This window comes from Aotus nancymaae, unplaced genomic scaffold, assembly GCF_030222135.1.
Source record: "Aotus nancymaae isolate 86718 unplaced genomic scaffold, 86718_ANA_hifiasm-v0.15.2.pri h1tg000006l, whole genome shotgun sequence".
NCBI classification, from domain to species: Eukaryota; Metazoa; Chordata; class Mammalia; order Primates; family Aotidae; genus Aotus; species Aotus nancymaae.
Genome location: NW_026988417.1, coordinates 52,288,718 through 52,316,552, shown reverse-complemented (window position 1 = coordinate 52,316,552; position 27,835 = coordinate 52,288,718). Strand labels below are relative to the sequence as shown.

The 27,835-nt window shown below is 41.7% G+C and overlaps 1 protein-coding gene across 1 annotated transcript; it reads right to left on the bottom strand.

Moving 5' to 3' along the window:
* Window positions 1-612: 612 nt before the first annotated feature.
* Window positions 613-27,835, bottom strand: REST (RE1 silencing transcription factor). Its single transcript, XM_021670332.2, has 4 exons — window positions 27,731-27,835; window positions 24,392-25,295; window positions 15,903-15,986; window positions 613-6,641 (listed from the first exon to the last, which is right to left on the bottom strand). Exons 2-4 carry the CDS (start codon window positions 25,284-25,286, stop codon window positions 4,291-4,293), a joined length of 3,330 nt encoding a protein of 1,109 aa, XP_021526007.2. The 5' UTR covers window positions 25,287-25,295; window positions 27,731-27,835; the 3' UTR covers window positions 613-4,290.

The following is a 27,835-nucleotide window of genomic DNA, read 5'->3' as shown; positions in this document are numbered from 1 at the left end:
TGAAAAGGGATATGCAGCTGGGTGCCGTGGCTCACGCCTGTAATCCCAGCACTTTGAGAGGCCGAGGCGGGCGGATCACAAGGTCAGATCGAGACCATCCTGGCCAACATAGTGAAACCCCATCTCTACTAAAATATAAAAATTAGCTAGGCATGGTGGCATATGTCTGTAGTCCCGGCTACTTGGGAGGCTGAGGCAGGAGAATTGCTTGAACCTGGGAGGCGGAGGTTGCAGTGAGCTGAGATCGCACCACTGCACTCCAGCCTGGCGCCTGGTGACAGCGAGACTGTCTCAAAAGAAAAGAAAAGAAAAAAGAAAAGAGATATGCATATTAAAACTGTTAAGGGAACTTGTGGTTGGGAAGTAATTACTATTTAAAATCCTGTGTGACTTGTCCCATTTCTCACCCACCTCCCACCTCCCAGAAAGCAATGTATGCTTTGGGTTACTACCCATACTGGATTGTTACCCCGAACAACATGCTGTGACTTTTCTACCTGCAACGGGTCACCTGTAGGAAATAATCTTGAAAAGCCTATTAATATACTTGCAGTTCCAGCAACACAAATTTGGTTTCCTACATTCTTGTACCAATAATAAATGAAGCCATCATGCTTTTTAAAATTTTATTTCAACATAACTATGCTTACAGAAATACACTCATATTGGTTAATAGAATGCAATTTAAGTTTAACTTATTCTACACAATTTGGACCAAAAACTTGGTACATGGTTTAAGATTTTAAAAAACGATTTGCAGTCTGGTTTATTTTTATCTATTACAAATGTATAAAAGATCTTCCATCAAATGCTGCTAAAGAAGGCAGCAAGAACCTTGAGAAATTTACCTTTGGTTTGCCTCAGAAAAATAAAACGTATTGCACTGCATAAGTTTATAAAATTGGTGCAACAAAACATTGTTGTAATGTTTCAATGCCAGTTTAGAAAGTTCATAACTATGGATATGGAAGGGACTGGGAGGGAACCTATGTACACATATGAAACTGTAAAAGCTATCTGATTTAGTTAATATTGCATGTAGATTGTAAATCTACACAAACCAAGATTCAGACAATTTCTTCAATCTGAATTAACACTATCTGTCCACTTCATCTGCTGAGGTCAACCAGAAACTGGGAACACTAGCTGTAAGTTTTTCTGATTTACGCAAAAAAGAAAATTAATGTTCTTCCTCAGCTTTTCGGTTCAGAAGTGACAGTATACTACAGGCAAGGTATTCCTTCCATTGTCAACATTCATAGGGTGACATGCAATGAGGTCTACTTAGGTTTTAATTTGTATCAGCTCTCATATGCCAAACAGTCTCCAAAGTTAATTAACACATGACTTTAGAAGTGACTCTAAAAAATAAAATGGCCCTTCTTAGAAGACTAGAGCAAAACATCCAGCCATAGTTATAAGCCTTATCAAAAAAAAAGCAGCCCCTTGTGAATTACACAATAAAAAAAGTAGCCCCAGAATAAAAAGCAGCTCTGAAAAGAGGAAAAAAATATAACTTAAAGTATCTTGAAAACCAATGTGAATATAGGTTCAAAAGATAGTTAACAGATTCATTTTCATAAGACTACCTAAGATTAAGGCTTATAATGTACTCTAGTATTTCAAGTTTATCACTAGTTACTAAATATCAATTTACAAATAACATGCTCATTTTTTGTTCTTTTATCCAAAGGGAAAATTCTAGCTTAAATTCTATCCAGTGTGGGGGAGGGGGACTAGAAAATAAAAAGATTCAAACAGTTCCATACAAATATCACATTTTTCAGATGAAAGAACTTCCAACTGGACCAGAAGTTCATACTGCTAATGTACTTTTCATTGAAACAATTTTTAGTAAGTTCAAATACACGGCGTTAAGGTTCAGAACCTAATATAGGCCTGACAATCAAGTCCTTATTTTCTGGAAGAAGGCCTCAAGTCCAATCAATTTCCAGTAACAATGTTTTTACAAATCAATTTAATAATAAGGGGTTTTAATTTCCTTCATGTTTTTGTTTTTAGCATTCTAGTCTTAATGACTAGATTAGAATTTAGCTCAATTCCCCAGAAGGCAAATGGTTTTTCTTCTACAGTATGAAAGAATCCACAAAAAAAACTCTTCTCCAAACTAATTCCTAATATCCAATCTGTGCTTAAGGTGAATCTTTTTCTATACAATGTAAACGGTAACTTAGGTAAAGTGTACCCATGAACATTAAAACTAGTCATTAGAAAGATTTAACTAGCTTTATAATTTAAGTTTTAAAACATAAATATTTGCAGCTTGATCTTCTGTTGACAGTGATTGTCAGAGCCTAGAATTCAACATTTACAATGTTCAATCATGCACACAAAACAAAACATACACCATTATCACACAACTTACTCCTCATGTCTTAAGAGAAGAATCTCCTGCTTCTTTAAATCTTTGGCCTCCCAGTCAATTCCATGTTCAAACAACTTTTAACTCAAACTTCACTCTCAGATTTTTAACAAGCTCTCCATCCACACACTATTAATGCTTTTCCTAATCTTTCCTGTTGTACTGCCAAAATCTGAAACCTGCCTCAAAGAAATCATCAGATTTTTAAAAATGAAATACAAAGTGGTTATTTCAAAACAGAATATGGGAGGTCAGAATTCAAGATTCCCTACTGGGATCATATTTTGTTTTACTGCAATGAATAACTGCTATCAGTAAGAAAAATCCTGTATTGGATTCTTTCATACACTTTGGCAATGGGCCAAAGAACCTACAAAACTGTTTTGGAGTACATGCCCTTTTTCATACAAAGTGCCCCCACAGGAACACCAGGATAGCTGCAATTCATTTGAGGCCTCACCTGTATGTAGAAAGAGGCTATCACAGAGACAGCCAGGACACCCACTAGTTTGTGGAGATCCCTGAGAAAGTATGATTTTTTAAAATCTGGCCTGTACTTGTTTCACCAGACTTTTTCACTGTATAGGAAAGTTGCAGCTGGTCTGCCAGCACTCACACTACCTCTCATATCCTAGGTTTGCCGCGTAATAGCTATGGCTTTGGAATCTTCCAAGTGATATTCTGTAAAACTTGAAGGAATAATTATGTCTCCTAATTCCAGGTTTGCAGTTTCCAAATATCACTTATAGTTCTTTATTGTAAAGTAGCCATATAGATACCAACCATCTATGAGAAAAGGTTTTTCTCAAACATTTAACACTCTAAAATTAGGAATTAGCTGTACCAAAACACATGAAGAAAAAAAAAAACTGATGGTTGGTATTTGAGATAAAAATTTGTTCGATATGGAACCTAGTGGTTTATTTATTGCAAAATCAAAACTGAGAACTGTGAATTTACTACATCCATTCAAAATAAATAAGTTATATGAAATAAAGATTCTGGCATAGACATAAGATGTAAAAATCAAAATCAATGGATTGAACCTGCATGTTTCGTTTGCTCACAAACTTGCACACACTATTATTCTGCAAAATAGACAACTGCAGCAAAGAAAAAGAAAACTGCCCTTTTGCAAACGAGTCTAAAAGCATCCCTCCAAAGAGGCCAAAATAAACATGCATATATATATATACGCGTATAAAGTGTTACTGTTTAACACAAATGTTCTATCTAGGAAAAATTTAACTGCATAGGTAAAAAAACAAAAACAGAAACAACAAAAAAAATGTGCAACATCTTAAGCCATTAAAGCACCAAAATAAAAAACACACCAAAATCACTGTTTTCATGACGATTAACATACACAAATAAAAAATATTGATCAAAACTCAGGAAGTCTATGCTTGGACTGATAGAATGTCTATTGCTGGGAGAATTTTTCTTCAATGTAAATGTCTTCTCATCTCTAAAAAAGAAAAAAATCTTAAAGTGCTAACTTTATATAAAGCAGGCAAATTATTCAAGTAATTTGCTATTAAGCCAATTTTTTATAGATCTCAATAAAAAACTAAGAATAAACTAAAGTGAAACAGGAAGACAGACATGGAGGAAAAAATGACAAGTTGTAGCTGGACAAAGCAATAAAATGCTGCTATACCATCTTAACCTCATTTCAATTAGACACATAAGCTAACAGATTTAGGTATCTGCTGGTTTAGTAGGTTTGCCAAATTTACACAACAATCAACAGGTATACATAAAAAGTCCTAAGCAAAAGAATGCCACTTAAAAATCAACATCACAGACTAATTAAAGCAATCTTAAAAGGTTGTCTACTACTATAAATGAATATAAAATGTAATATACCTTACAATCTAAGAACTGAAACCTTGTTCAAAGTTTCATTACTCCTGCCCTTGAGCTGCTTCTTCAAGATAGTACACGTTAACCAAATGGCGATTGAGGTGTTTGCTATAATCTTTTCCCTTTCTGAAAGAACGATCACAAAAAATACAAACAAAATCTCCCTTAGCCACTTTGACTGCTAAGGCTTCCTTTGCATTTTTTCTGCTAGATTCTTGTGAAACTGGCCGAGCCCCATGTAATCCAGAATCATCACTACCCTCTGACATGTTGTCACTTAGATCACTTCCTTCATGGCTGTGGATGCCTTCATCTTCATCAATTTCCTGAGACTCATTTACTGACATGGTAGCAGGAGGTGATGGCGGTGCAGTTTTAGACACTGCTTCACCACATTCTTCTACTGCTGAGGGGGGAAGCATTGGTGAAACTGGTTCTTGAACTGTTGAGTTTATACCAGGGAGATTCTCTGTTGTGTTCTCATCAGTGTCCATTTCCATTTTACAAACCACAGCATCAGTCTGATGTTTACCATCTGAAGTTTCACCCTCTGGCATATTCAAGTTTTGTCTAGAGGATGAAACATGGGTAGATTCCTCGATATTAGCAGCAAGACCAGGTAGGCTCTCATTTGCCTCTTCTGCTCCTACTTTCTGAAGAGGGGCTTCTTTATTTCCTTCACCTCTGACAAGTAATTTTTGGTCTCTTGATGCCTCTTCTTTTAAATTTTCCTTTGGCAGCAGTGGTGACAGATCTTCTGTGCTTATACTTTCCTTTAGAAGCCAGCTATCTTTAACAGGCATTAAGCCAACTTCGATAAGGACTTGCTCCTTCTGTGCCTTTTCACTCTGCATGTTAGACTTTTCCTTTTTATATTTTCGGAGAGGAGGCTTTTTGGAAACTGGCTCCATGTGAAGGGGAGGCTCTATGGGAGGAGAAGGCTCCTTCTGAGCAGGCTCCTTCTGAACCACCCCGACAGGAGGAGACAGCTCCATCTGAACAGGTTCCTTCTGGACCACCTCTATGGGAGGAGACAGCGCTATGTCAGCAGGCTCCTTCTGTACTACCTCCATAGAAGGAGACAGTTCCATCTGAATAGGCTCCTGGACCACCTCCATGGGAGACAGCTCCATCTGAACAGGCTCCTTCTGGACCACCCCCATGGGAGGAGACAGCTCCATTTGAACAGGCTCCTTCTGAACCACCTCCATGGGAGCAGGTTCTACTTGGGCAACCTCCATCTGAACAGGTTCCACGGGAACAGGCCCCATTTGGGCATCCTCCATCTGAGCAGTCTCCATGGGAAGAGGCAGCTCCATGTGAGCAGGTATCATCTGAGCACCCACCACCTGAGCAGGCTCCACAGGAGGTTGCAGCTCCTTCTGAGCAGGCCCCTCCTGAACCACCTCCATCTGAACAGGCTCGGCATGAGCAGGCTGTATCTGGGCACCCTCCATCTGAGCAGGCTCCATGGGACATGGCGGCTCCACCTGAACAGTCCCCTTCTGAACTGCCTCTGTGGGAGCAGGCCCCATCTGGGCAGGCTCCATGTGAGGAGGGTCCATCTGAGCAGGCCCCTTCTCAACAGGTCCCTTCTGAGCAGGCTTGCTGCTTTTCTTACTTGCTTTATGTTTCAGAGTTTTCTTCTTTGTACTTTTTTTGATGTAGGTATTTTGCTTTTTATTTTCCTCCACTTTGCTGTCACCCTTTGGCACTTCCTGACTATTATTTTTGGATTTGCTCTCTACCTTCCTTTTCTTTCTTGTTGAAGATTCCTCATCATTCACAGGATCACGTAAAGAATGGGTGTCAGCTTCCAACTTCCTTTTGCTTTTCTTTGTTTTACAAAATTTTTCTGAATTGCTTCCGGTATGCACATCCATCTCTGTTACTGATTTTCGAGTTCTGGTAGTCACTTGGATCACTGACACATTAGAAGGCTTTTTCTCTTTTGAGACATCTCTTTTCTCCGCTTTTACAGACTTTTCATTTTTCTTTCCAGCTACGTCCCCTTTTATTTTTGTCTGTTCTGTTTCTGTTTTTTCATTGGTAATATTATCAGGTAAGTCAGCCTCTCGTTTTTTGGTTTTCTTTAGTTTCACTTTTGAGACATCCATTGTTTTATTAGGACAAGTAGGATGCTTAGATTTGAAGTGATACTGTAGATTACACTTCTTGGAAGCTGCATAGTCACATACAGGGCAATTGAACTGTCGTGGATTCACATGTAGCTCTACATGTTTTTTGAAGTTACTTCTATCTGCTGTTTTGTAGTCACAGTGTGGGCAATTAAGAGGTTTAGGCCCATTGTGAACCTGTCTTGCATGGCGAGTTACTTCATGTTGATTCGAGGCCACATAACTGCACTGATCACATTTAAATGGCTTCTCACCTGAAGGTAAATCAAAAGTATGAGAGAAGATACAGATTAAGACAAATTCAACATTAAAATATAAGGAACTGTATATGTAAAATAATGACAGACTATTGAAAATGCTGTATCATGCACTTCAGATTTACCATATTTATTTGTGTAACATTTCTCTATTCTTTGACATTGATTCTCAGAGGAAATCTGAATCAACCACAAGCTTCAAAACAGTTCAAGTTAGAGTCCTCAAGCACTATTAAAGAACAGAGATTCTTTAAAAAATACACAACCATTGGCAAAGTTCAATTGGGCTCTGGATGTCAATTTGAAGGAAAATTATCTATTTTAAATTTTTTTGTATGTTTAGTTAAATGCATAATGGAGTAGAAAATAAAATTCTGGCCAGGTGCAGTGGCTCATGGCTATAATCACAACACTTTGGGAGGCCATGGCAGAAGGCTCGCTTGAGCCTAGAAGTTAGGCGAACAACCTGAGCAAAATAAATAAAAACAAAAATTAACTTTGGGAGGCCAAAGTGAGTGGATCTCTTGAGGCCAGGAGTTTGAGACCAGCCTGGCCAACACAGTGAAACCCTATCTGTACTAAAAGTACAAAAAAAATTAGCTGGGCATGGTTCTGCACGCCTGTAATCCCACCTACTTGGAAGGCTGAGACACGAGAATTGCTTTAACTTAGAAGGCAGAGTTTGCAGTGAGCCGAGATCGCACCACTTCACTCCAGCCTGGGCAACAGTGAGACTGTCTCAAAAAAAAAAAAAAAAAAAAACAGCCAGGCATTGGGGAGTGCACTGGTTGTCCTAGCTACTCAGGAGGCCAAGGCAGGAGGACAGCTTAAGCCCAGGAATTTGAAGTAGCAGTGAGTTATGAATTTGGGAGGCCAAGGCAGGTGGATCACCTGAGGTCAGGAATTCAAAACCAGCCTGGTGAACATGGTGAAATCCCATCTCCAGTCAAAATACAAAAAATTAGCCAGGCATGGTGGCAGATGCTTGTAATCTCAGCTACTTGGGAGGCTGAGGCAGGAGAATTGCTTGAACTCAGGAGGCAGAGGTTACAGTGAGCCGAGATCATGCCACTGCGCTACAGCCTGGGCAATGAGAGTGAAAATTCGTCTCAAACAAACAAATAAACAAATAAATAAATAAATATTTTCCCCACCCTAATTTTCTTGTGGTAAATCTTGAGAAAAACACTCTGGGCTATACTCCCAGATCCTAGGTAAAAGTTTTGAAATTCTGCTTTAGCCTGAGCAAAGGCTTTTTCTTGAAATTTAATCCTTCTGTCCATCATGGTAAGAGCTGAGAAAATTTTCACTTAGCAAACTTCCTGTGCTAGCATTGCTATTTTAAAGCAAAAATATAGGAAAACTTTCTTGATGTTTCCCCCACCTTTTATATAAAATGTGCAAAGGAAGTAAGTAATGAGAAGTGGCACACAAATAGATATGGTATGTAAAATAAGAAACATCATAATCACTGATACATACAGAACCAGAACCGCCCCCACCCCCAAAATTAAAGGCACAAGAGTAATACATTCTACCTGAATACATACCCATCTAGATCACACTCTAGTAAATATTACCAAATGGTATCCATACCCCACTGGTCCAATGGAATGCATAGTAGAAAAATGGAAATTGACATTTATGAAAATTCATCTCAAACATTCTCAAATTCATTATCAAATCTTACTAAAATTTTTCATAAAGCAAAACTCAGACATTAGGCAAAACCATGTAGATGTTAAACTTTACATGATTAGAAAATGCCTGGTAATAAAATAAGCACCTTATCCAGGTAGTCAAATTGGATATTCAGCTGACTGGATAATTCTTCTCCATGTTGGTCTACTAATAGATTTATTAATATGCAAGTTTCTACAACATGCTACATTACTCTATACTTGGTTCTATATTGTCCTCTCCAGTGAATGATTTAAATGAAGACAAACATTTTCTTAACATATGTGGACATATAGAAAGACAGGTAGCACAAGGCCTAAGAACTTGTTCTAGACAGAGCTAGACTATCTGGGAGATAAAACAATGGGCTCTGCTAGATGCTTACTCCGAGACTTTGAGCAAAGTACTGAAACCTCTCTAGAGTTCAATTTCTTAAAATATAAAATACTCTCTAAGTGTTGTGAGCTATAATCTAATCTAATCCATGTAAAGTCCTTAACATGGAGCAGAGAGCAAGAATTTTCACTTTTGGAACCAATTGGTAACTCTAAGTATGGATAAATAAAAGGGAAGACTAGCCCAGGCGTGGTGGGTCACGCCTGTAATCCCAGAACTTTGGGAGGCATTATTGTAAAAATACAAAATTTTGGGAAGCATTTTGTAAAAATACAAAAAAAATTAGCCAAGTGTGGTGGTGTATGCCTATAGTCCCAGCTACTTGGGAGGTTGAAGCAGGAGAATCGCTTGAATCTGGGAGGTGTAGGTTGCATTGAGCTGAGATTGTACCACTGCACTACAGCCTGAGCAACAGCTAGGCTTGTCTCAAAAAAGAAATTAAAAAGACTGGGCACAGTGGTTCATGCCTGTAATTCCATGGTGAAACCCCATCTCTACTAAAAATACAAAAAATTAGCCGGACATGGTGGCACACACCTGTAATCCCAGCTACTTGGGAAGCTGAGGCAGAAGAATTGCTTGAACCTGGGAAGCAAAAGTTGCAGTGAGCTGAGACTGCACCATTGCACTCCAGCCTGGGCAACAGGGCGAGACTCTTTCTCAAAAAGTAAATAAATAAGGCCAGGTGCAATGGCTTACACCTGTAATCCCAGCACTTTTGGGAGGCTGAGGTGGGAGGTGAGGTCAGAGTTCAAGACCGGCCTGACCAACATAAACTCTGTCTCTACTAAAAAGACAAAAAAATTAGCCAGGTATGGTAGCACATGCCTGTAATCCCAGCTACTCAGAAGGCTGAGGCAGGAGAATCGCTTGAACCTGGGAGACGGAAGTTGTCATGAGCCATGATAGAGCCATTGCACTCCAACCTGGGCAACAAGAGCGAAACTCCTCAAATAAGCAAACAAATAAATAAATGGGAAGACTCTTACATATCCTGTCTTTCCTACATTATGAGTAAACAGATAAGTGGAATTTATCTCTTCTCTTCATATTTACACTAATAGAATTATAATTAAAATATCATAATTTTATAACCTTTAACGAATAAGGCGATCTATACAGCAAGCATCAAGGTACAAGGTTCTCCCTAAGGAATGGCGAAGGGAAAGGGAGGATGCAGAAATTTTGTTTAACAGCTTCTCTTCTTTATAAATCTACCAGTTGTCTATTTTATGCCTCCAAAATGAATTTATAGGTGTAAGCAAATCAAAAGGGGAAGGATTTTTGTAAGCTTTATATATATGTATCAAAAGCATTCTTCGAAGAATGGTCAGGCATAGTGGCTCACACCCGTAATCCTAGTCTTTTTGGGAGGTTGAGGTGAGGAAGATGCTTGAGCTAAAGAGTTTTGAGACCAGCGTGGGCAACCTAGTGAGACCCTGCCTCTACAAAAGAATTTAAAAATTAGCCAGATGTGGTGGTACAAGCCTACAGTGCCACCTACTCTAGAGGCTGAGGCAGGAGGATCGTTTGAGCCTAGGAGGTCAAGGCTGCAGTGAAAAATACACAAGCACAAGCCTCTCAGTGTTTTTAAATTTTTTAAATTAAATCTATTAAAAATAAAAACAAAACAAATATCTAGAGAGAATATCAAAGAAATTTTTTTTTTGAGACCGAGTCTTGCTCAGCTGCCCAGGCTGGAGTGCAGTGGCACAATCTCGGCTCACTGCAACCACCATCTTCTGAGTTCAAGTGATTCTCTCATCTCAGTCTCCCAAGTAGCTGGGATTACAGGCACCTGCCATCACGCCCGGCTAATTTTTGCATTTTAGCACAGACTGGGTTTCATCACGTTGGCCATTATGTTCTTGAATTCCTGACCTCAGGTGACATGCCCACTTTGGCCTCCCAAAGTGCTGGGATTATAGCCGTGAGCCACTGCGCCCAGACGGCAGAGAGAATTTTTAAGTAAAAAGTAATGGGGGCATACAATAAATTACCAGCAATAAAATGAAGTTCCAATAATGCAACATAAATAAACCTCAAGAACATTTTACTAGAAAAAGTCCTAAAACTAGGCGCAGTGGCTCATGCCAAGAGGTTTAGGAAGCTGTGACTGTGCCCACTGCACTCCAGCCTGGGTGAACAGAGTAAGATCCCATCTAAAAGAAAACAAACAAAAAAACACACAAACACACTACAATGTTCTTTGGTAGGACACAGAATATCATCCAGGGAAAAGACTGGGTGTGCTGAGTGAAAAGGGCAAGGTGTTTCTTAGCAGAAATATTCCACATCTTGTTCTTGAGTGATAATCAACTAGGTGAAAGCACAGTCACTGAGCTGTACACTTAAGACCTGTGCATTTTTAAATTTATAAATTATACCTCAATAAAATATTATTTTTTAAATTTATTCTACAAAGATTCTCAAACTATTATAATAACTTTCAAACAATCCCAGCTATTTAAGATAGTCCCTTGGCACCAATGTTATCAAAATAAACATATACATCTGGGCACAGTGACTCATGCCTGTAATGCCAACACTTTGGAAGGCTGAGACAAGAAAACTGCTTGAGGCCAGGAGTTTGAAGCCAGCCTGGGCAACACAGCAAGACCCAGTCTCTATAAAAATAAATAGGATATTTAAATAAAAATCAGCCAGGCACGGTGGCTCACACCAGCACTTTAGGAGGCCGAGGCGGGTGGATTACCTGAGGTCAGGAGTTTGAGACCAGTCTGACCAGCATGGTGAAACCCCATCTCCAAAAAAAAAAAAAAGAAAAGAAAAAAGGAAAGAAAAATAAATAAATAAATAAATAAAAATAATAGTCCCAGCAGAGTGCGGTGGCTCACTTCTGTAACCCCAGCCCTTTGGGAGGCCGAGGTGGGTGGATCACAAGGTCAACACATAGAGACCATCATGGCCAACACGGTGAAACCCTGTCACTACTAAAAACACAAAAATTAGCTGTGTCTGGTGGTGCACAACTGTAGTCCCAGCTACTCAGGATGCTAAGGCAGGAGAATCACTTGAACCCGGGAGGCAAAGGTTGCAGTGAGCCAAGATCCCGCTACTATACTCCAGCCTGGCAACAGAGCGAGACTCCATATCAAACAAACAAACAAACAAAATTAAAAAAAAAAAAAAAAGACTGGGCATGGTGGTTCACACTTGTAATTCCAGCACTTTGGGAGGCCAAAGGTGGGCAGATCACAAGCTCAGGAGTCCGAGACCAGCCTGTTCAATATAGTGAAATCCCATTTCTACTAAAAAAAATAAATAAATAAATAAATAAATAAATAAACTTAGCTGGGGCGTGGTGGCTCATGCTTGTAGTCCTAGCTACTCAGGAGGCTGACGTGGGAGAATCGCTTGAACCTGGGAGGCGGAGACTAAAGTGAGCTGAGATTGTGCCACTGCACTCCAGCCTGGGCGACAGAATGAGACTCCCTCTCAAAAAAAAAAGAAAAAAATAAATATAAAAAATTAGCTGGGCATGGTGGCGGGTGCCTGTAATCCCAGCTTCTCAGGAGGCTGAGGCAGGAGAATCGCTAGAACCCAGGAACCAGAGATTGCAGTGAGTCGAGATTGCGCCACTGCACTCCAGCTGGGCGACAAGAGCAAAACTCCATCTCAAAAATAATAATAATAGTCCCCATTACCTGGAGTGGTGGCATGTGCCAGTAGACCCAGCTACTCAGGAGACTGAGGCAGGAAAATGGCTTGAGCCCAGGCATTTGAAGTTGCAGTGAGGTGTGATCACACCACTGCATTCCAGCCTGGGCAACAGAGTCCCTGACTCCAAAAACATAAACAGCAATAAAAATTACGTATTTGTGAGCTTTTGTCCTATAATATATAATCTGAAACCCAGTATCTTTGTATTACTAAGATTGGAGACACCATATACTTGTTTTTAGTAACCAGCATATATACAACAGCTAGTAACTATTACTAGTTTTTAAGACACCATTAAAATACTTGCTATACTGTACCAGCGACTACTAAAAATCATTTTTAAAATATAGCAGGCAAAACTCAAAACATTTTGCAAACCCAAATACAATTGTTTCAGGCAAAGATCATCAACTGGTGGTGTAAAACACCATAAACATTTAAACAGTGACAAGACAAAGTATTACTAATTCAATGAAAGGATAAAAGTATGTAGTCCTTCTATATGCAGTGACCCAACATTATATTAATGGATCAACCAGATATGACTTTAAATGAGGCATATCATTTGCTGGAAAGATTATCAAGGATTTAAATTCAATTTCCAGTTTACAATACAAAAGATAGAAGAAAAGTTAAATGACACCATGAGAAAACAAGTGGACATATCCAGAAGGGAGGACAGTCTACAAAAAAAAAGGTCATATTTTTTTCAATGCCCTATATTCCCCATCTATAAAATGGGGATAATAGAACTCATGCAACACAAAATAGTTATGAAGACTAAAACTAGTTAACTAAAATAAAGCTCTTGGCCAGGATCGGTGGCTCATGCCTGTAATCTCGGCACTTCGGAAGGCTGAAGCAGGCAAACCACTTGACTTCAGGAGTTTGAGACCATGCTAGCCAATATGGTGAAACCTCATCTCTATTAAAAATACAAAATTAGCCAGGCATGGTGGTGCATGCCTGTAATCCCAGCTACTTGGGAGGCTGAAGCACGAGAATCACTTGAACCCAGAAAACGGAGGTTGCAGTGAGCTAAGATTGTGCCATTGCACTCCAGCCTGGGCAACAAGAGCAAAACTCCGCTACAGAAAAAAAAAAAAAAAGTAATAATAATATAAAGCTCCTAAATATTTTACTAAAAAGCTAGAGTACAACTATCAACAGGACATGATGCCTACCCCGAAAGGCTGAGATTGCATCCATGTTACCATCCAGAGAATGAAATCAGAAACCACCCAAAAATAATGAAATCAGGTTTCTGGTTAAGTGGCACCACTCAATAGCTTAGATTTAGGGAAAAAACACTCAAAGTACATTAGCATGACAAGCATGTGGGGTCAAGAAAGACTAGCAAGCATACTACAGGACAACTTCATAGCTGTTCAAATAAATCAGAACCTGCAATATAATCAAATCTTATTATCAAGTCTTATTCCTAACTCATGGCAGCAACGTCCAGTAGATAATGCATATCACACATGTAATCTTAAATTTTCTAGTAGTCATGTAACAAAGGTAAAAAGGAAAACAGGTAAAATTTATGTTACTACTTTTTAAAGCCAATGTATTCAATAATTTCACCATATAATCAACTTGAAAAATAAATATTTAACATTATTTTTTCTCTAACCTGCTTCAGAGAAAGATATTCTTCATACTATTTGAAACTGTGGCCAGATGTGGTGGCTCACACCTGTAATCCCAGCACTTTGGAAGGCCAAGATGTGCAGATCACTTGAGGCCAGGAGTTCAAGACCAGCCTGGCCAACATGGTGAAACCCCATCTCTACTAAAATTACAAAAATTAGCCAGGCATAGTGGCACATGCCTGTAATCCCAGCTACTAGGGAGGCTGAGGCATGAGAATTGCTTAAACCCAGGAGGCAGAGGTTGCAGTGAGCTGATATCTGTGCCACTGCACTCCGGTCTGGGGGACAGAGCAAGACTCTATCTCAACTAAAGAAAAAAAAAGGAAAACAAAATCTGGTAAGTACATATTCTATAAATATCAATTCAAACTAGCAATGTTTCAAAAGTTTAATAACCACATGTGGTTAGTGGCTACTCAACTGAATAGCACAGATATAATTATTAACTTAAGGGAAATGGGTCTACATAGACTTTTGTAAATAGCAAGATTTAAGATACTTTTTCCACAGAGATATACTTCGTAAATCTGTATTCTAATCAGAAGTGGTAGTTGGGCCAGCCGTGGTGGCTCACACCTGGAATCTCAGCTGAGGCAGGCGGATCACGAGGTTAGGAGTTCAAGAACAGCCTGATCAACATGGTAAAACCCCATCTCTACTAAAAATACAAAAATTAGCCAGGCATGGTGGCGCACACCTGTAATCCACCTACTCAGGAGGCTGAGGCAGGAGAATTGCTTGAACCGGTAGCTGGAGGCTGCAATGAGCTGACACTATGCCACTGCACTCCAGCCTTGGCGACAGAGCAAGGCTCAGTCTCAAAAAGAAAAAAAAGAAGTGGTAGCTCACCAAGAGTCATCAGGGCTGGAATAAAATAATTATCCATTCGAGCAAGATCACCGATGCTAACATTACTTTTTAACTTGATAATGGGGACTAATTTTTTTTTTTTTGAGACAGAGTTTTGCTCTTGTTGCCCAGGCTGGAGTGCAATGGCGTGATCTTGGCTCACTGCCATCTCTGCCTCCCAGGTTCAAGCGATTCTCCTGCCTCAGCCTCCTGAGTAGCTGAGATTACAGGCATGCACCACCATGCCCAGCTAATTTTTTATTTTTAGTAGAGACAGGGTTTCTCCATGTTGGTCAGGTTGGTCTTGAACTCCCGACCTCAGGCGATCTGTCCCCCTCAGCCTCCCAAAGTGTTGGGATTACAGGCGTGAGTCACCATACCCAGCCAATGGGGTCTAATTCTGAGTGGTGTCAGTTATTGTTTGGTCACTGGAGTGGATGAATCTCTCATGTTATAGTCCTATACTCTTACTATAGCTTAATAAATTGGCATCCTAGATTGTCTATTATTCTCTTTTCCAAGCTAAGTTTTTGCAGTCAGTTCTCGAAAGTTCTACCAAACCTTGAAACAGAACGAACCTAAATTTCAGGACCTGAAAAGCTAAAAAGGAATCCCTGACACATGCCAACCACACATTATGAATCTCAGCTTTATACTGTTAGGGGAAATGTGAGAAGTAGGGTTATGCAGAAAGGATCAATCAGCCTTGGTCTATATTAGTTTAACTTCTGCTGGAGTAACAGAACACTTCAAAGATTTTATAAGACTTAAGGACCCTCCTCCCAGAAAATGTGTACGCAAAAATTTCATTCTCAGGAGGTCCACCTTTGGATTCACGTTAGGAATTCCCAATAGAACACTGATTTTTAAATTCTGACTTCTAAATTCTATTAAAAATAAATCATAAATAAATGACTCAGTTACAAGTCTAAAAGAATGTCCTTAAAATGGTCATTTACTGAAAGTGATAGAAAAGTTCCCATTTCGTACCAACCTGAATGAGTACGCATATGTCTAGTTAGATGAGTCTTCTGAGAACTTGAGTAAGGACAAAGTTCACATTTATATGGGCGTTCTCCTGCAAAATTTCAATGATGAAGTGTTTAAATGTCACAAAATAAACCAAACACAATTCTCACTAACAATGCAAAAATATTCAGTACTCAGCACATTTTAACAAGAATTTTTTTCCTATTGCTGACAAAAAGATCAATTTATCATGTATTTAAAATGTAAGTTATTTATTTCAGAAATTATGACATTATTTTGGCTTTGAGAAAAACAACACTGACTTTCTGAATTCTCACAGCCCTTTTAATTTTCACAGTAATACTGCATGTTATTACATTAAGTAGTGAGAAGTGAAAAACTATCTTGATAAGGTAATCAAGCATATGTTTGTTAAATAAGAATGCCCTTTTTGTTTTTTTGAGACGGAGTTTCGCTCTTGTTACCCAGGCTGGAGTGCAGTGGCACAATCTCGGCTCACCACAACCTCCGCCTCCTGGGTTCAAGCAATTCTCCTGCCTCAGCCTCCCGAGTAGCTGGGAGTACAGGTGCAGGCCACCATGCCCAGCTAATTTTTGTATTTTTAGTAGAGATGGGGTTTCACCATGTTGACCAGGATAGTCTCGATCTCTTGACCTCATGATCCACCCGCCTCGGCCTCCCAAAGTGCTGGGATTATAGGCGTGAGCCACTGCGCCTGGCCAAGAATACTCTTTAAAAAAAATCTATCGGAATTGTCTAATGCTATTAACAGCAGATTTTTTTTTGTACCTTGTAAATGATTAATCTACCATTTGAACTTGTTAGCTTAAAGCTATTAACAATACTTTCGAGTGGGGATGTAGTTGCTTTATGCTAAAAATTCAAGTGGTAGAGTTCCAGACCAGCCTAGGCAACGCAGCAAGGCCCCATCTCTAAAAATGTATTTTAAAAACTAGCCTGGGTCGGGCATGATGACTCATGTCTGCACTCCCAGCACTTTGGGAGGCTGAGGCAGGCAATCACCTGAGTGAGGTCAGGAGTTCGAGACCAGTCTGACCAACATGGAAAAACCCTGTAGCTAATAAAAATACAAAATTAGCCAGGCATGGTGGCACATGCCTGTAATCCCAGCTATTTAGGAGGCTGAAGCAGGAGAATCACTTGAACTGGGAGACAGAGGTTGCAGTGAGCCAAGATCGTGCCATTGCACTCCAGCTTGGGCAACAAGAGTGAAACTCCGTCTCAAAAAAAAAAAAAAACCTAACCTGGGCCGAGTATGGGGATTGTGGCCCCCGCCTGTAACCCTAACACTTTGGGAGGCCAAGACAGGCAGATCGCTTGAGCCCAGGAGTTCAAGACTAGCCTGGGCAACACAGCAAGACCTCCTCTCTAAAAAAAAAATAGAAAAATTAGCCAGGTGTGGTGGCGCATGCCTGTGGTCCCAGCGACTTGGGAGGCTAAGGTGGAAGGAGTGCTCGAGCCCAGGAAGGACAAGGCTGGTATGAGCTGTAATTGTACCATCGTGCTCCAGCTTGGGTGAAAGTGAGATCCTGTAGACCCAGCACCTGGGAGGCTGAGGCGGGAAGATCACTTGAGCCCACAGTTTTGAGGTGCAGTGAGCTATGATGGCACCACCGTATTCTAGTCTTGGAGAAAGAGGGAGATCCTCTCTCTAACAACATAAAATAAAAAACAGTAAGTTATGAAGTTAGGCCGGGCGCAGTGGCTCACACCTGTAATCTTAGCACTTTGAGAGGCCAAGGAGGGCGGATTGCCTGAGCTCAGGAGTTCAAAACCAGCCTGGGCAACAGAGTGAAACCCCGTCTCTACTAAAAATAACAAAAAACATTAGCCGGGCATGGTGGGGTGCGCCTGTAGTCCCAGCTACTCGAGAGGCTGAGGCAGAACTGCTTGAACCCAGGAAGCAGAGGTTACAGTAAGCCGAGATTGCGCCACTGTACTCCAACCTGGGCGACAGAGTAACACTTGAAAAGTTTAAGAAATTGGTCATCAATTTTCTTCTTACTGTTATGAGAGAGGGTCTCGCTCTGTCGCCCAGACTGGAGTACGATGGCGTGAGCATGGCTCCTGGAGCCTCGACCTCCTGGGCTCAATAGATCTTCCAGCCTCCTAAGTAGCTGGGACCACAGACGTGTAAAACCATGCCCTGCTAATGTTGTTGGGTTTTTTTTTCTTTTTTTTTTTTTTTTTTGTAGAGACCAGATTTTGCCATGTTACCCAGACTGGTCTCGAACTCCTGGGCTGAAACAATCCACCTGTCTTGGCCTCCCAAAGTGCTGGGATTACAAGCATGAGCCACCAGGCCCAATTAGTCATTAATTTTAAAAAATAAATTCTAAAAGCCACAGGGACTGAAGACTAGAGACCAGTGATTTTTTTTTTTTTCTTTTTTACCTTCACTTGAGGGTTTAGAGGCCAGTGATTTAATACTGAAGAATTAAGACTCAAAGGCAGGAAATGTATATTCTTTTTAGATATGGCTGTCAACCACAAAACAAGCTTTAAAGAAAGGTGTACAATTAGTTTTAATATAGTCTCCAGACACAAGGTAATTACGACTTTGGTAAAGTTACTAACACACCCTGTTTCCCCAGCTGTAAAAGTAACAGAATCTTCATTTCCTACAATTGTGAAAGTTTAAATAATACATGCAGAGCATTTAACACTGTGCCTGGCACATAATAAAGCCCTCAATAAATGTCAGCCATCAATTTTGTCTATATAACAAAATACAGAAACAAATGTGTCTAATAAAATAAGGAAAAGATGGTACATAGAAAAAAAGAACAGGCCAGGCGTGGTGGCTCATGCCTGTAATCCCAGCACTTTGGGAGGCAGGCAGATAGTTTGAGCCCAGAAGGTTGAGGCTGCAGTGAGTGGTGATCACACCACTGCACTCCATACAGGGCAAGAGAATTGTATGTCTCAAAACAAAACAGACCTTGTCTCAAAACAAACAACAACAAAAAGAATGGTGACAAGTGGGAAAAGTGTTCCTAGTAACTATTCTGCTGTAATTTGCTGGTAGCTATGTGTTAGCTGTAAAGAGCTGGTAGCAATAGAATGCCTACCTTTTGACCTGAACAATTAAGATAGTTTCATGTTAATGGAATTCTGTAAAAAATGATACACAAATAGCCAATAAACACAGGAAAAGATGAACATTATCATTAGCCTTGAGGGAAATGCAAATCAAAACCACAATGAGATGAAAACTTCATACCCACTAGGAAGGTATCTGTAATCACAAAGATGGATGCTAACAGTATCACCGCTGAGGATGTGCTGAAATTGGAAACCTCACACATTGCTGGTGGGATTGTAAAATGGCATGGGTAATTTGGAAAACAGTTTGGCAGTTAACCAAATGTTGCTACTATACTTCCCCACAATCTGACTCTTAGGTATACATCCAAAAGAAACAAAAACATATGTCCACACAAAAACTTAAACATGAATATTCCTAGCAGCATTATTCGGACTGCGTATTATATGATTCCATTTATATGAAATATTCAAAACAGGCCAATCTATAGTAAGCCGTATATGTAAACTCTATCTCAATAAAGTTGGAAAAAATTAAATAGCACTGCAGATAAACTTGAAGAATCAAAGAAAATTTACTTTTACATTATTTTATTATTATTGCTATTATTATTTTTTGAGACGAGGTTTCACTCTTGTTGCCCAGGCTAGTGTGCAATGGCGCGATCTCGGCTCACTGCAACCTCTGCCTCCTCAGGTCAAGCGATTCTCCTGCCTCAGCCTCCAGAGTAGCTGGGGTTACAGGCATGTACCATCCATGCCCAACTAACTTTCTATTTTTTTAGTAGAAGAGCAGGGTTTCTCCATGTTGGTCAGGCTGGTCTGGAACTCCCAACCCCAGGTGATCCGCAATGCTGGGATTACAGGCATGAGCCAACACACCCAGCCTATTTTTTTTTTTTTTTTTGAGACGGAGCCTGGCTCTGTCACCCAGGCTGCAGTGCAATGGCGTGATCTCAGCTCACTGCAACCTCTGCCTCTTGGGTTCAAGTGATTCTCCTACCTCAGCCTCCCGAGAAGCTGGGACTACAGGCGTGTGACACTATGCCAAGCCAATTTTGTATTTTTAGTAGAGATGGGGTTTCACCATGCCGGCCAGGCTGGTCTCAAACTCCTGACCTCGTGATCTGCCCGCCTCAACCTCCCAAAGTGCTGGGATTACAGGCATGAGCCACCACGCCTGGCCTACTTTTAAATTATTTACAACAGATTACCTTATCCGTGTAATTCTACAAACTAGGCATAACTGTTCTAGAAAGCTTAGTTACCTACTGATTTTCCAGTTACTACACAGGTAAAGGGTTTTCTTTAAAAGTAGATTTTGTGAACCAGTTAAACACCAAAACCACTAAATTAAAGAGGTTAACCTGAATGAAAGTAAGCCCCAACCACACCATCACCATAATAATCAGCTGTAGAATAATGAGACTGCTGAACTTTAAATGCTACTTGTTGCTTTTCGAGATGAGTCTCACTATGTCTTGCAGGCTGGAGTGCAGTGGTGCAATCTCTACTCACTGCAACCTCCACCTCCCAAGTTCAAGTGATTCTCCTGCCTCAACCTCCCAGAATGCTAGGATTATAGGTGTAAGTCACCACCAACAGCTTTAAAAGATTCTTGTATATGACCTTGGGAACATCACTTCAGACTTTCATATCTCAAGTTTTCCCCTCTGTAAACATGAACTATTATCACAGATGCTATTTTCCTCAACGGACTGTTCTGAAGATTAGCATAGAAGACAGCACCTAACACTGGGCACAAGAAACACAAACCCAGTAAGTGAATCAGAAAACTGGGCTACTTAATAATGCAAGCGGAAATGAGAATTCCTGCACACTATCAATTTAAGTGATTCCTGTTGTTTTTCTCTCTCTCTACTCTTCTACACCAGATGAGTTTATTTCCCATAATTTTCAGAATTATGCATTTCATAACACCAGAGATACTTTCAGAATGTACATAATCAAAGTATTAACCTTCAATCTACCAAATTGTTTTAAGATGTATACATCCCCAAACTGTTAAAGATGTAAAAAAAAGGCCAGGCTTGGTGGCTCACGCCTGTAATCCCAGCACTTTGGGAGGCCGAGGTGGGCAGATCACAAGGTCAGGAGTTTGAGACCAGCCTGTCCAACATGGTAAAACCCCATCTCTACTAAAAATACCAAAAAAATTAGCTGGGAGTGGTGACACACGCCTGTGATCCCAGCTACTCTGGAGGCCGAGGCAGGAGAATCACTCGAACCACCAGGAGGTGGAGGTTGCATGGCACCGAGATCGCACCATTACACTCCAGCCTGGGCGACAGAGCAAGACTCTGTCTCAAGAAAAAAAAAATCAGAATGAAAGTAGTACTGGGGAAAAACAAGCATTAAGACCAAATAAACCAGGGCAGTCATGGTGGCTCATGCCTGTAATCCCAGCACTTCAGGATGCTGAGACAGGCGGATCATCTGAGGTCAGGAGTTTGAGACTAGCCTGGCCAACACAGTGAAACCCCATCTATACTGAAAATACAAAAATCATCCAGGCATGGTGGTGGGCACCTGTAATCCTAGCTAAATGAATATGATGTACTTATTTACGAATTTAGTATATATGATGCCTGGGATTTATTTTAAGATATTATAGGTAAGGTTGGTTTTGTCTAACAGTCTGTCTAATTCAAACTGTCAAGTGATTAATGGGGTTGTATCCCCAAGTAACTTTCATTTCCTACTCTGTGTATTTTTGTAATGCTTGACCTTTACTTCTGAAATCGAATGGTTTCAAAGCATGGAGACAATCAATCACAGGTTATGACGAATTTCAAAGGGACTACAAATTCTTTTACCGGACTAAATTTTACAACATTCAACACATGAGCCATCCATCTGCTGGGGGCTTAGCAATCTTTTAACAGAGGTCACTCTTGTAATGGAATTTCACCTGCAAGTTTTATTGTTTAAGTCTACCACTTAATAGTTTCGAAGTCTTTGGGATGTAAAAAATAAGTAAATAAAATAAATTTTAAAAAATTATGTCAGCTGGTTACGGTGGCTCACACCCATAATCCCAGCACTTTGGGAGGCTAAGGGCAGATTACTTGAGCTCAGGAGTTTGAGACCAACCTGGGCAACATGGCGAAACCCCACCTCTACAAAACTACAAAAATTAGGCAGGTGTGGTGGCATGCATCTGTGGTCCCAGCTACTTGGGGAACTGAGGCAAGAAGATCACTTGAGCCCAGGAGGTCAAGGCTGCAGTGAGCAGTGATCATGCCACTACACTCCAGGCTGGGTGACAAAGTAAAACTATCTCAAAAACAAAAACAAAAAAGTCTACCACTCCACTTAAAGCAGTAAAGCAGTTATCAATTCCCCTCCCTAATGTCCTCTTCACCAGTGGGGTTCAGTCTTGGCAAGTGCCAGGACCTGTAAGTCCTATAAGAGGAGATCTGAGGCAAATAGCATCCCACAGTCCTTATTCATTTGTGATCCCAAGAGTAGAGTACTGGATTACTCTATCCATTCATCAGGACCCAAATGTACCAATTCTTACCAGGAAAATGTAACAGAAATGTCCACATGAGCTACCAATAGTTAAAAATATTTCTTTGAAAAATTAGTCCCTTTTGACAACAAACCAATACAACTTTGGGCTTAAAAAAAAAAAAAGAAAAATTAGGCCACTCAATTACAAATATTTAAAATCCAATTTAAATTTTAAAAAATTAGGTGGGTGTGGTAGTGCAGTTTCTAGTCCCAGTTAATTTGGAGGTTGGGGCGGGAGGACTGCTTGAACCCAGAAAGTAGAGGTTGCAGTGAGCTATGATCACACCACTGCCTGGGCTACAGCTTGAGACTGTCTCAAATAAATAAATAAGACCCAATTAAGGCCAGGCTCAGTGGTTCACATGCGTGTAATCCAAGCACTTTGGGAGGCCCAGACGGGCGGATCACCTGAGGTTGGGAGTTTGAGACCAGCCTGACCAACATGAAGAAACCCCATCTCTACTAAAAATACAAAATTAGCTGGGTGTGGTGGCATAAGACTGTAATACCAGCTACTGAGGAAGCTGGGGCAGGAGAATCGCTTGACTCTGAGGTGCAGGTTGCAGATCGTGCCATTGTACTCCACCCTGGGCAACAAGAGCAAAACTCTGTCTCAAAAAAAAAACCAAACTACAGTGGACACCAGCTGAATCAAACCCAATTTAAAAGTGAATGAATGACTGGTGTGCACAGTGGCTCATGCCTATAATCCCAACACTAGAGAAGGTTGAGTCAGGAGGATCAGGAAAAGGCCAGGCATTTAAGACCAGCCTGGGCAACACAGTGAGACCCCATCTTTACAAAAAGAAACTTTAAAAGTTTCTGCCAGGTGTGGTGGCTCACGCCTTTAATCCCTGCACTTTAGGAGGCTGAGGTGGGTGGATCACCTAAGGTCAAGAGTTTGAGAACAGCTGCTACTAAAAATACAAAAATTAGCTAGGCGAGGTGGCAGGCACCTATAATCCCAGCTACTCGAGAGCCTGAGACAGGAGAATCGCTTGAACCCAGGAGGCAGAGGTTGCAGTGACCTGAGATCATGCCACTGCACTCCAGCCTGGGTGACAGAGCCAGATTCCATTTCAAAAAAAAAAAGTTTCAACTTTTTTGATAGTTGTACTTAGTGTGAGTTCAAACAAGCTAAACATAATTTCCTGAAAAATACATTTTCTATGTGTGTTTGCTTTCACAGGAAAATGGTTTCAATTGGTGATAATCCCACCCATCTTTTAAAAACTACCTTCTCACATTTCTTTTAGGAACTCAATGCTGTAAGTCAAATGTTTTAAAGTTTGAGACTTTTGTTAGGTAGAGATATGCAAGGTTAATCATTGAGTTTTCCTTTTTATATAAGCCCTCAATTCCTTTCAGAAGTTATACTGCATCTTAGATGTGTTCAGTGTCACAGAAATAAATATACAAACTTTTCCTTTTTTCTTTTAACATGGGGTCTTTCCATGTTTCCCAGACTGATCTAGAACTTCTGGGCTCAGGCAGTCCTTCTGCCTGGTCCTCCTTAAGTGCTAGGATTACAGGTGTGAGCCACCAGACACAGCCATCAACAAACTTAAAAGCAGTCTAACTTGCTGAAAGTAAATCCCAAGTTAGAATAGGTACTTTAGGAAGAGCGTGGCAAGATCTCTTGGCTGTTCGTCCCAGATAACACTCTGTGCTTTACACGTAACTTCACATAATCCTCCCATCCTATATGTTGTTACTCCATGGAGAAAATTCTGAACAAAGATGTTAAACAACTCGTAAAAGGTCACAAAGATAGCAAATAATGGAACCCAGATTTGAACCAGAGACCTTTTCCTCAAGGACTTTTCCTCAACTAACCACTCAACAATCAGAAATGAGAACTGAACTTATGGATAAGAAAGCTTCTCTTACCTGTATGAGTTCTAACATGCTGGACGTAATTGTTTTTTCTGTCTGAAAAATAGTTGCATTTTCCACAAGTGTATACTTTCCTTGGAAAATGGTTTCTCAAGTGTTTCCTCCAGTGATACTCGCTTACTGTTGTGTATGTGCAGATGATGCACTTGTAGACGCGCTCATTATCCCCAGCTCTGGTGTGGTGTTTCAGGTGTGCAGTATAGTGATCATATCGATTGGTATTATAGCCACAGCGGTCACAGCGAATGGGGCCCTTGGAGAAATCTCCCTCTTCTGCAGTGGAAGAGCCAGATTCCCTGGCTTTTGCCTGCTTCTCTGCACTCTCTTCCACAAAAAATTTCTTGGCACTGTGAACTCTGATGTGATGCACAAACTGTTCTTCAGATTCTGCTTCATACTGGCATGGCTTACAGCGAAAGGGTTTGGTCTTTGAGTTCTTGCCTTTGTCCTCCACTCCAGGTGTTTCAGGAGGAAGATCTTTATTTGAGCTGTAAATCTCTGGAGCAGCTGATGCATCAAATACAGGCTGAGGTTCTACGACACTGAGTTCCAAACTTCTCAGTTCCATGTTTTCCATTCCATTAGGTTCACCTTTGATTTCAGCAGACTCTTCAAGTCCTTCTCCTTCACTATCTGAAAAGTTGTTATCCCCAACAGGCATCAATTCTGCCATCTGTCTTTCTTCACCAACCAGGTAATCACAGCAGCTGCCATTTACTTCCCCAGTTAAGGCCACATTTGCCAGCATGATAAGCTGAGGTGCGGCCAGTTCAGCTTTGGAGAGGTCATGCAAGTCATACATGTCGTTAGGCAAGGCCATTCCAATATTGCCACTGCTGGTAAACAGCCCTCCTCCTCCAGAAGACTGCCCCATTACCTGGGTGGCCATAACTGTATTCTGAATTAAAAACGAAACAGAACAAAAGCACCAGTTTAAACACTACTGTTACTGGCTTAAAACTACATCACTGTAATTCTTCGTAACTTAAAAATTTTCCAGTATGATCTTTATAACTCAATGAACTTCATAACTTATTAAAAACAAACCTTTAAAATAGTCGTTAATGCCCAACAGTTTTTACTGCAATCACAAAAAAAAAAAAAAAAAATTCTACTATCCCTAGAAAACAATTCTACCAATTGTTTGTCATAACTCATTCATCATCCAGCCACTGGCATGTGGTCCCTCAAGCACTTTAATTGTTCTGGTGGGGATAAAAAGTAACCTTCATTTTTCCTGTTAAAATTATTTTAAAAACTCAATAAAAGAGTAGTAAATTACTGTCCTCTCAACTCCCCCTCATTGCCCCCTTTCTGATTCAATGGTCTGAATCAGAAAGCCCAGAAATCCACAAGCCATTCAGTGCATTTATTAAGTACACAAACACATCTGGAAAGTAGAAGCCTGTAATAATTATTCAACTTAATTGGATTTCGCATGAATTCAACTAACTCCAAAAGAATAAACTACTGTGAAAAAGTACCAGTCAGTCCCTCTTAATTTCTCGACAACTCTACAGGCTTAAAAGAAAAACATTATGGGACCCCTTTTCTTGTGAAAAAGTAAGTTTGATTTATTCAAAACTCAACAAATAAAAATTAATAAGCTTATTTTTCTGCAGGCTGAAATTCTACAACACTGAATTCCAAGCTTCTCAATACGAATACAATCATCGTGCAACTCAACTCGACAATCCGCAACTTTCTTGCATTGTGCTTGACTTGGCCTACTTGTCTAGTGGAAGCCATTACAAGATCACCTTCTTGAAAACAAGTTGGGCTTTCTAAGCTCTTAACTACGTTACTTCTCAATCTAAAAGGTGCTATTCTCAAACGAAGTGTTCGCTTGCAAATTAAAAAAAAAAGAAAAACCTAAGAAAATAAAGTTAAACCGAAAATATAAAAAGCAATTTTATTCACCCAAGTGTATAAACACAAACCGGTTTAGTTCTACGTACCAACTAAAGTTGGAAGCAAATGCCATCACAGAAAACAGAGGGCGAAGGCTGTCCCGGGGCTGAACAGCCCCAAGCTACTGGGCAATGTAGCCCAACATCGACTTTTCTAATCGCTCCCTAACCCCTAACTGCCACCCCAAAAGGAATTTTAACGATTGTTAGGAAGATCGTCCAGGCACACCCCAAAAGTCCAACGTGCTGCACGAATTCCTCCGTGCTGCTGCCACCAGCGCCTGCCTCGGCCGCGGCATTCCTAACTGAAATAGGCATTCGGCCATTTTCTCAAAATACCAAACACAAAGCAGCTCTTTGCAAACTCGGGCGGCTGTCGCTTCCTCTCGCCTCGGCCCGATTACTGCACCCATTTACACACCAACTCGCAGGAGTCGCCCCGACACTCGTCCTGAGCCCTTTTCCTGCGCTCTCCAACACTAAAACGGGGGAGGGGAGCAAGCTCGTGGCGCTGTTTGGCCGGACCGAGTCCTCCCCGGGTCCAGGCAGACCCCTCCCCAGCCCTCGGGCCCCCGTCCTCCGAGAGGAAAGAAAGTTACCGCGTAGCCAACGTCCGGGCTTCTCTGACTGCCCCCAGGCCCCTCCGACCGCCCAAGGCTCGCCCAACGCCCAGGGTTGGGGAGGCTCCGCGGGCGCCCTCGCGAGGCGTCGGGCCCCGAGCGCCGGAGGGGGCCCCCACGCGGGCCAGCCACCACCCCCGCGCCCCGGAAGTTTGCGAACTTCACTCCCCCACGGCGCCCGGCAGGACGCGCGCCCCAGGCCCGCCAACTCGGATGGTCGGTGGCCGGACGCGGGGGCCCGCGGCGCCGGGCGGCCGAAGTGCAGAAATCGCTGTCCAGCCCCGCTGGCGGAACCGCCCGGGCCCCGGGGCTGACTCAACCCGCCCGGCCACACTCAACGGCGCCTTCCGGCGACAGGGAGAGGCTCTGGGGGAGGGGGACGGGAGGGCCGCGGGCCCGCGCGGGGCTGCGGTGGGACCTGGGGGCTGGAGGAGGAAACAGAGGAAGTTTCAGGACTAGGGCCCAGAGCAGCTCCGCTCCTTGGCCTCAAAGGACCTGATTCGGAGGAGCGTCCCGGCCCGCACAGAGGCGGTGTCCTGGCTTCCAGTGGGGAGGGGGTCCAGGCGACGCGCCGCTCCCAACAAACGCCCCCAGCCCCCGGGCGGCGGCTGTGTAACCCGATCCCGCTCGGCCGCCAGCCCCCGCCCGGCGCGGTCGCCGCCGCCAGAGCCACAGTATCTGCAAATCAGCCCTGGACAGCGCCTGGCTCCGCGTCCTTCCGCGCCCTCCCCCTCCCGCCACCGCCGCCGCCCGACTGGCCCTCCCCCACCCCGACCGAGCCCTCAGCCCCGCGCCGCACTTACCGGCCTTCCTCAGGGAAGAGGGGCGGGCGACCCTGAGTCGCCGCTCCTTCTCCGACTACTTTTCTTTGTTGCTGGAGTTTCGGGGGAAGGGTGGGGGAGGGTGGA

Excerpts from the sequence above, each read along its gene's own strand:
- REST (XM_021670332.2), bottom strand. The coding sequence starts at position 25,286 with ATGGCCACCCAGGTAATGGGGCAGTCTTCTGGAGGAGGAGGGCTGTTT. Across the intron at positions 15,987-24,391 it reads GCATGTTAGAACTCATACAG|GAGAACGCCCATATAAATGT; the intron begins GTAAGAGAAGCT and ends GAAATTTTGCAG. Across the intron at positions 6,642-15,902 it reads ACATATGCGTACTCATTCAG|GTGAGAAGCCATTTAAATGT; the intron begins GTTGGTACGAAA and ends ATTTACCTTCAG.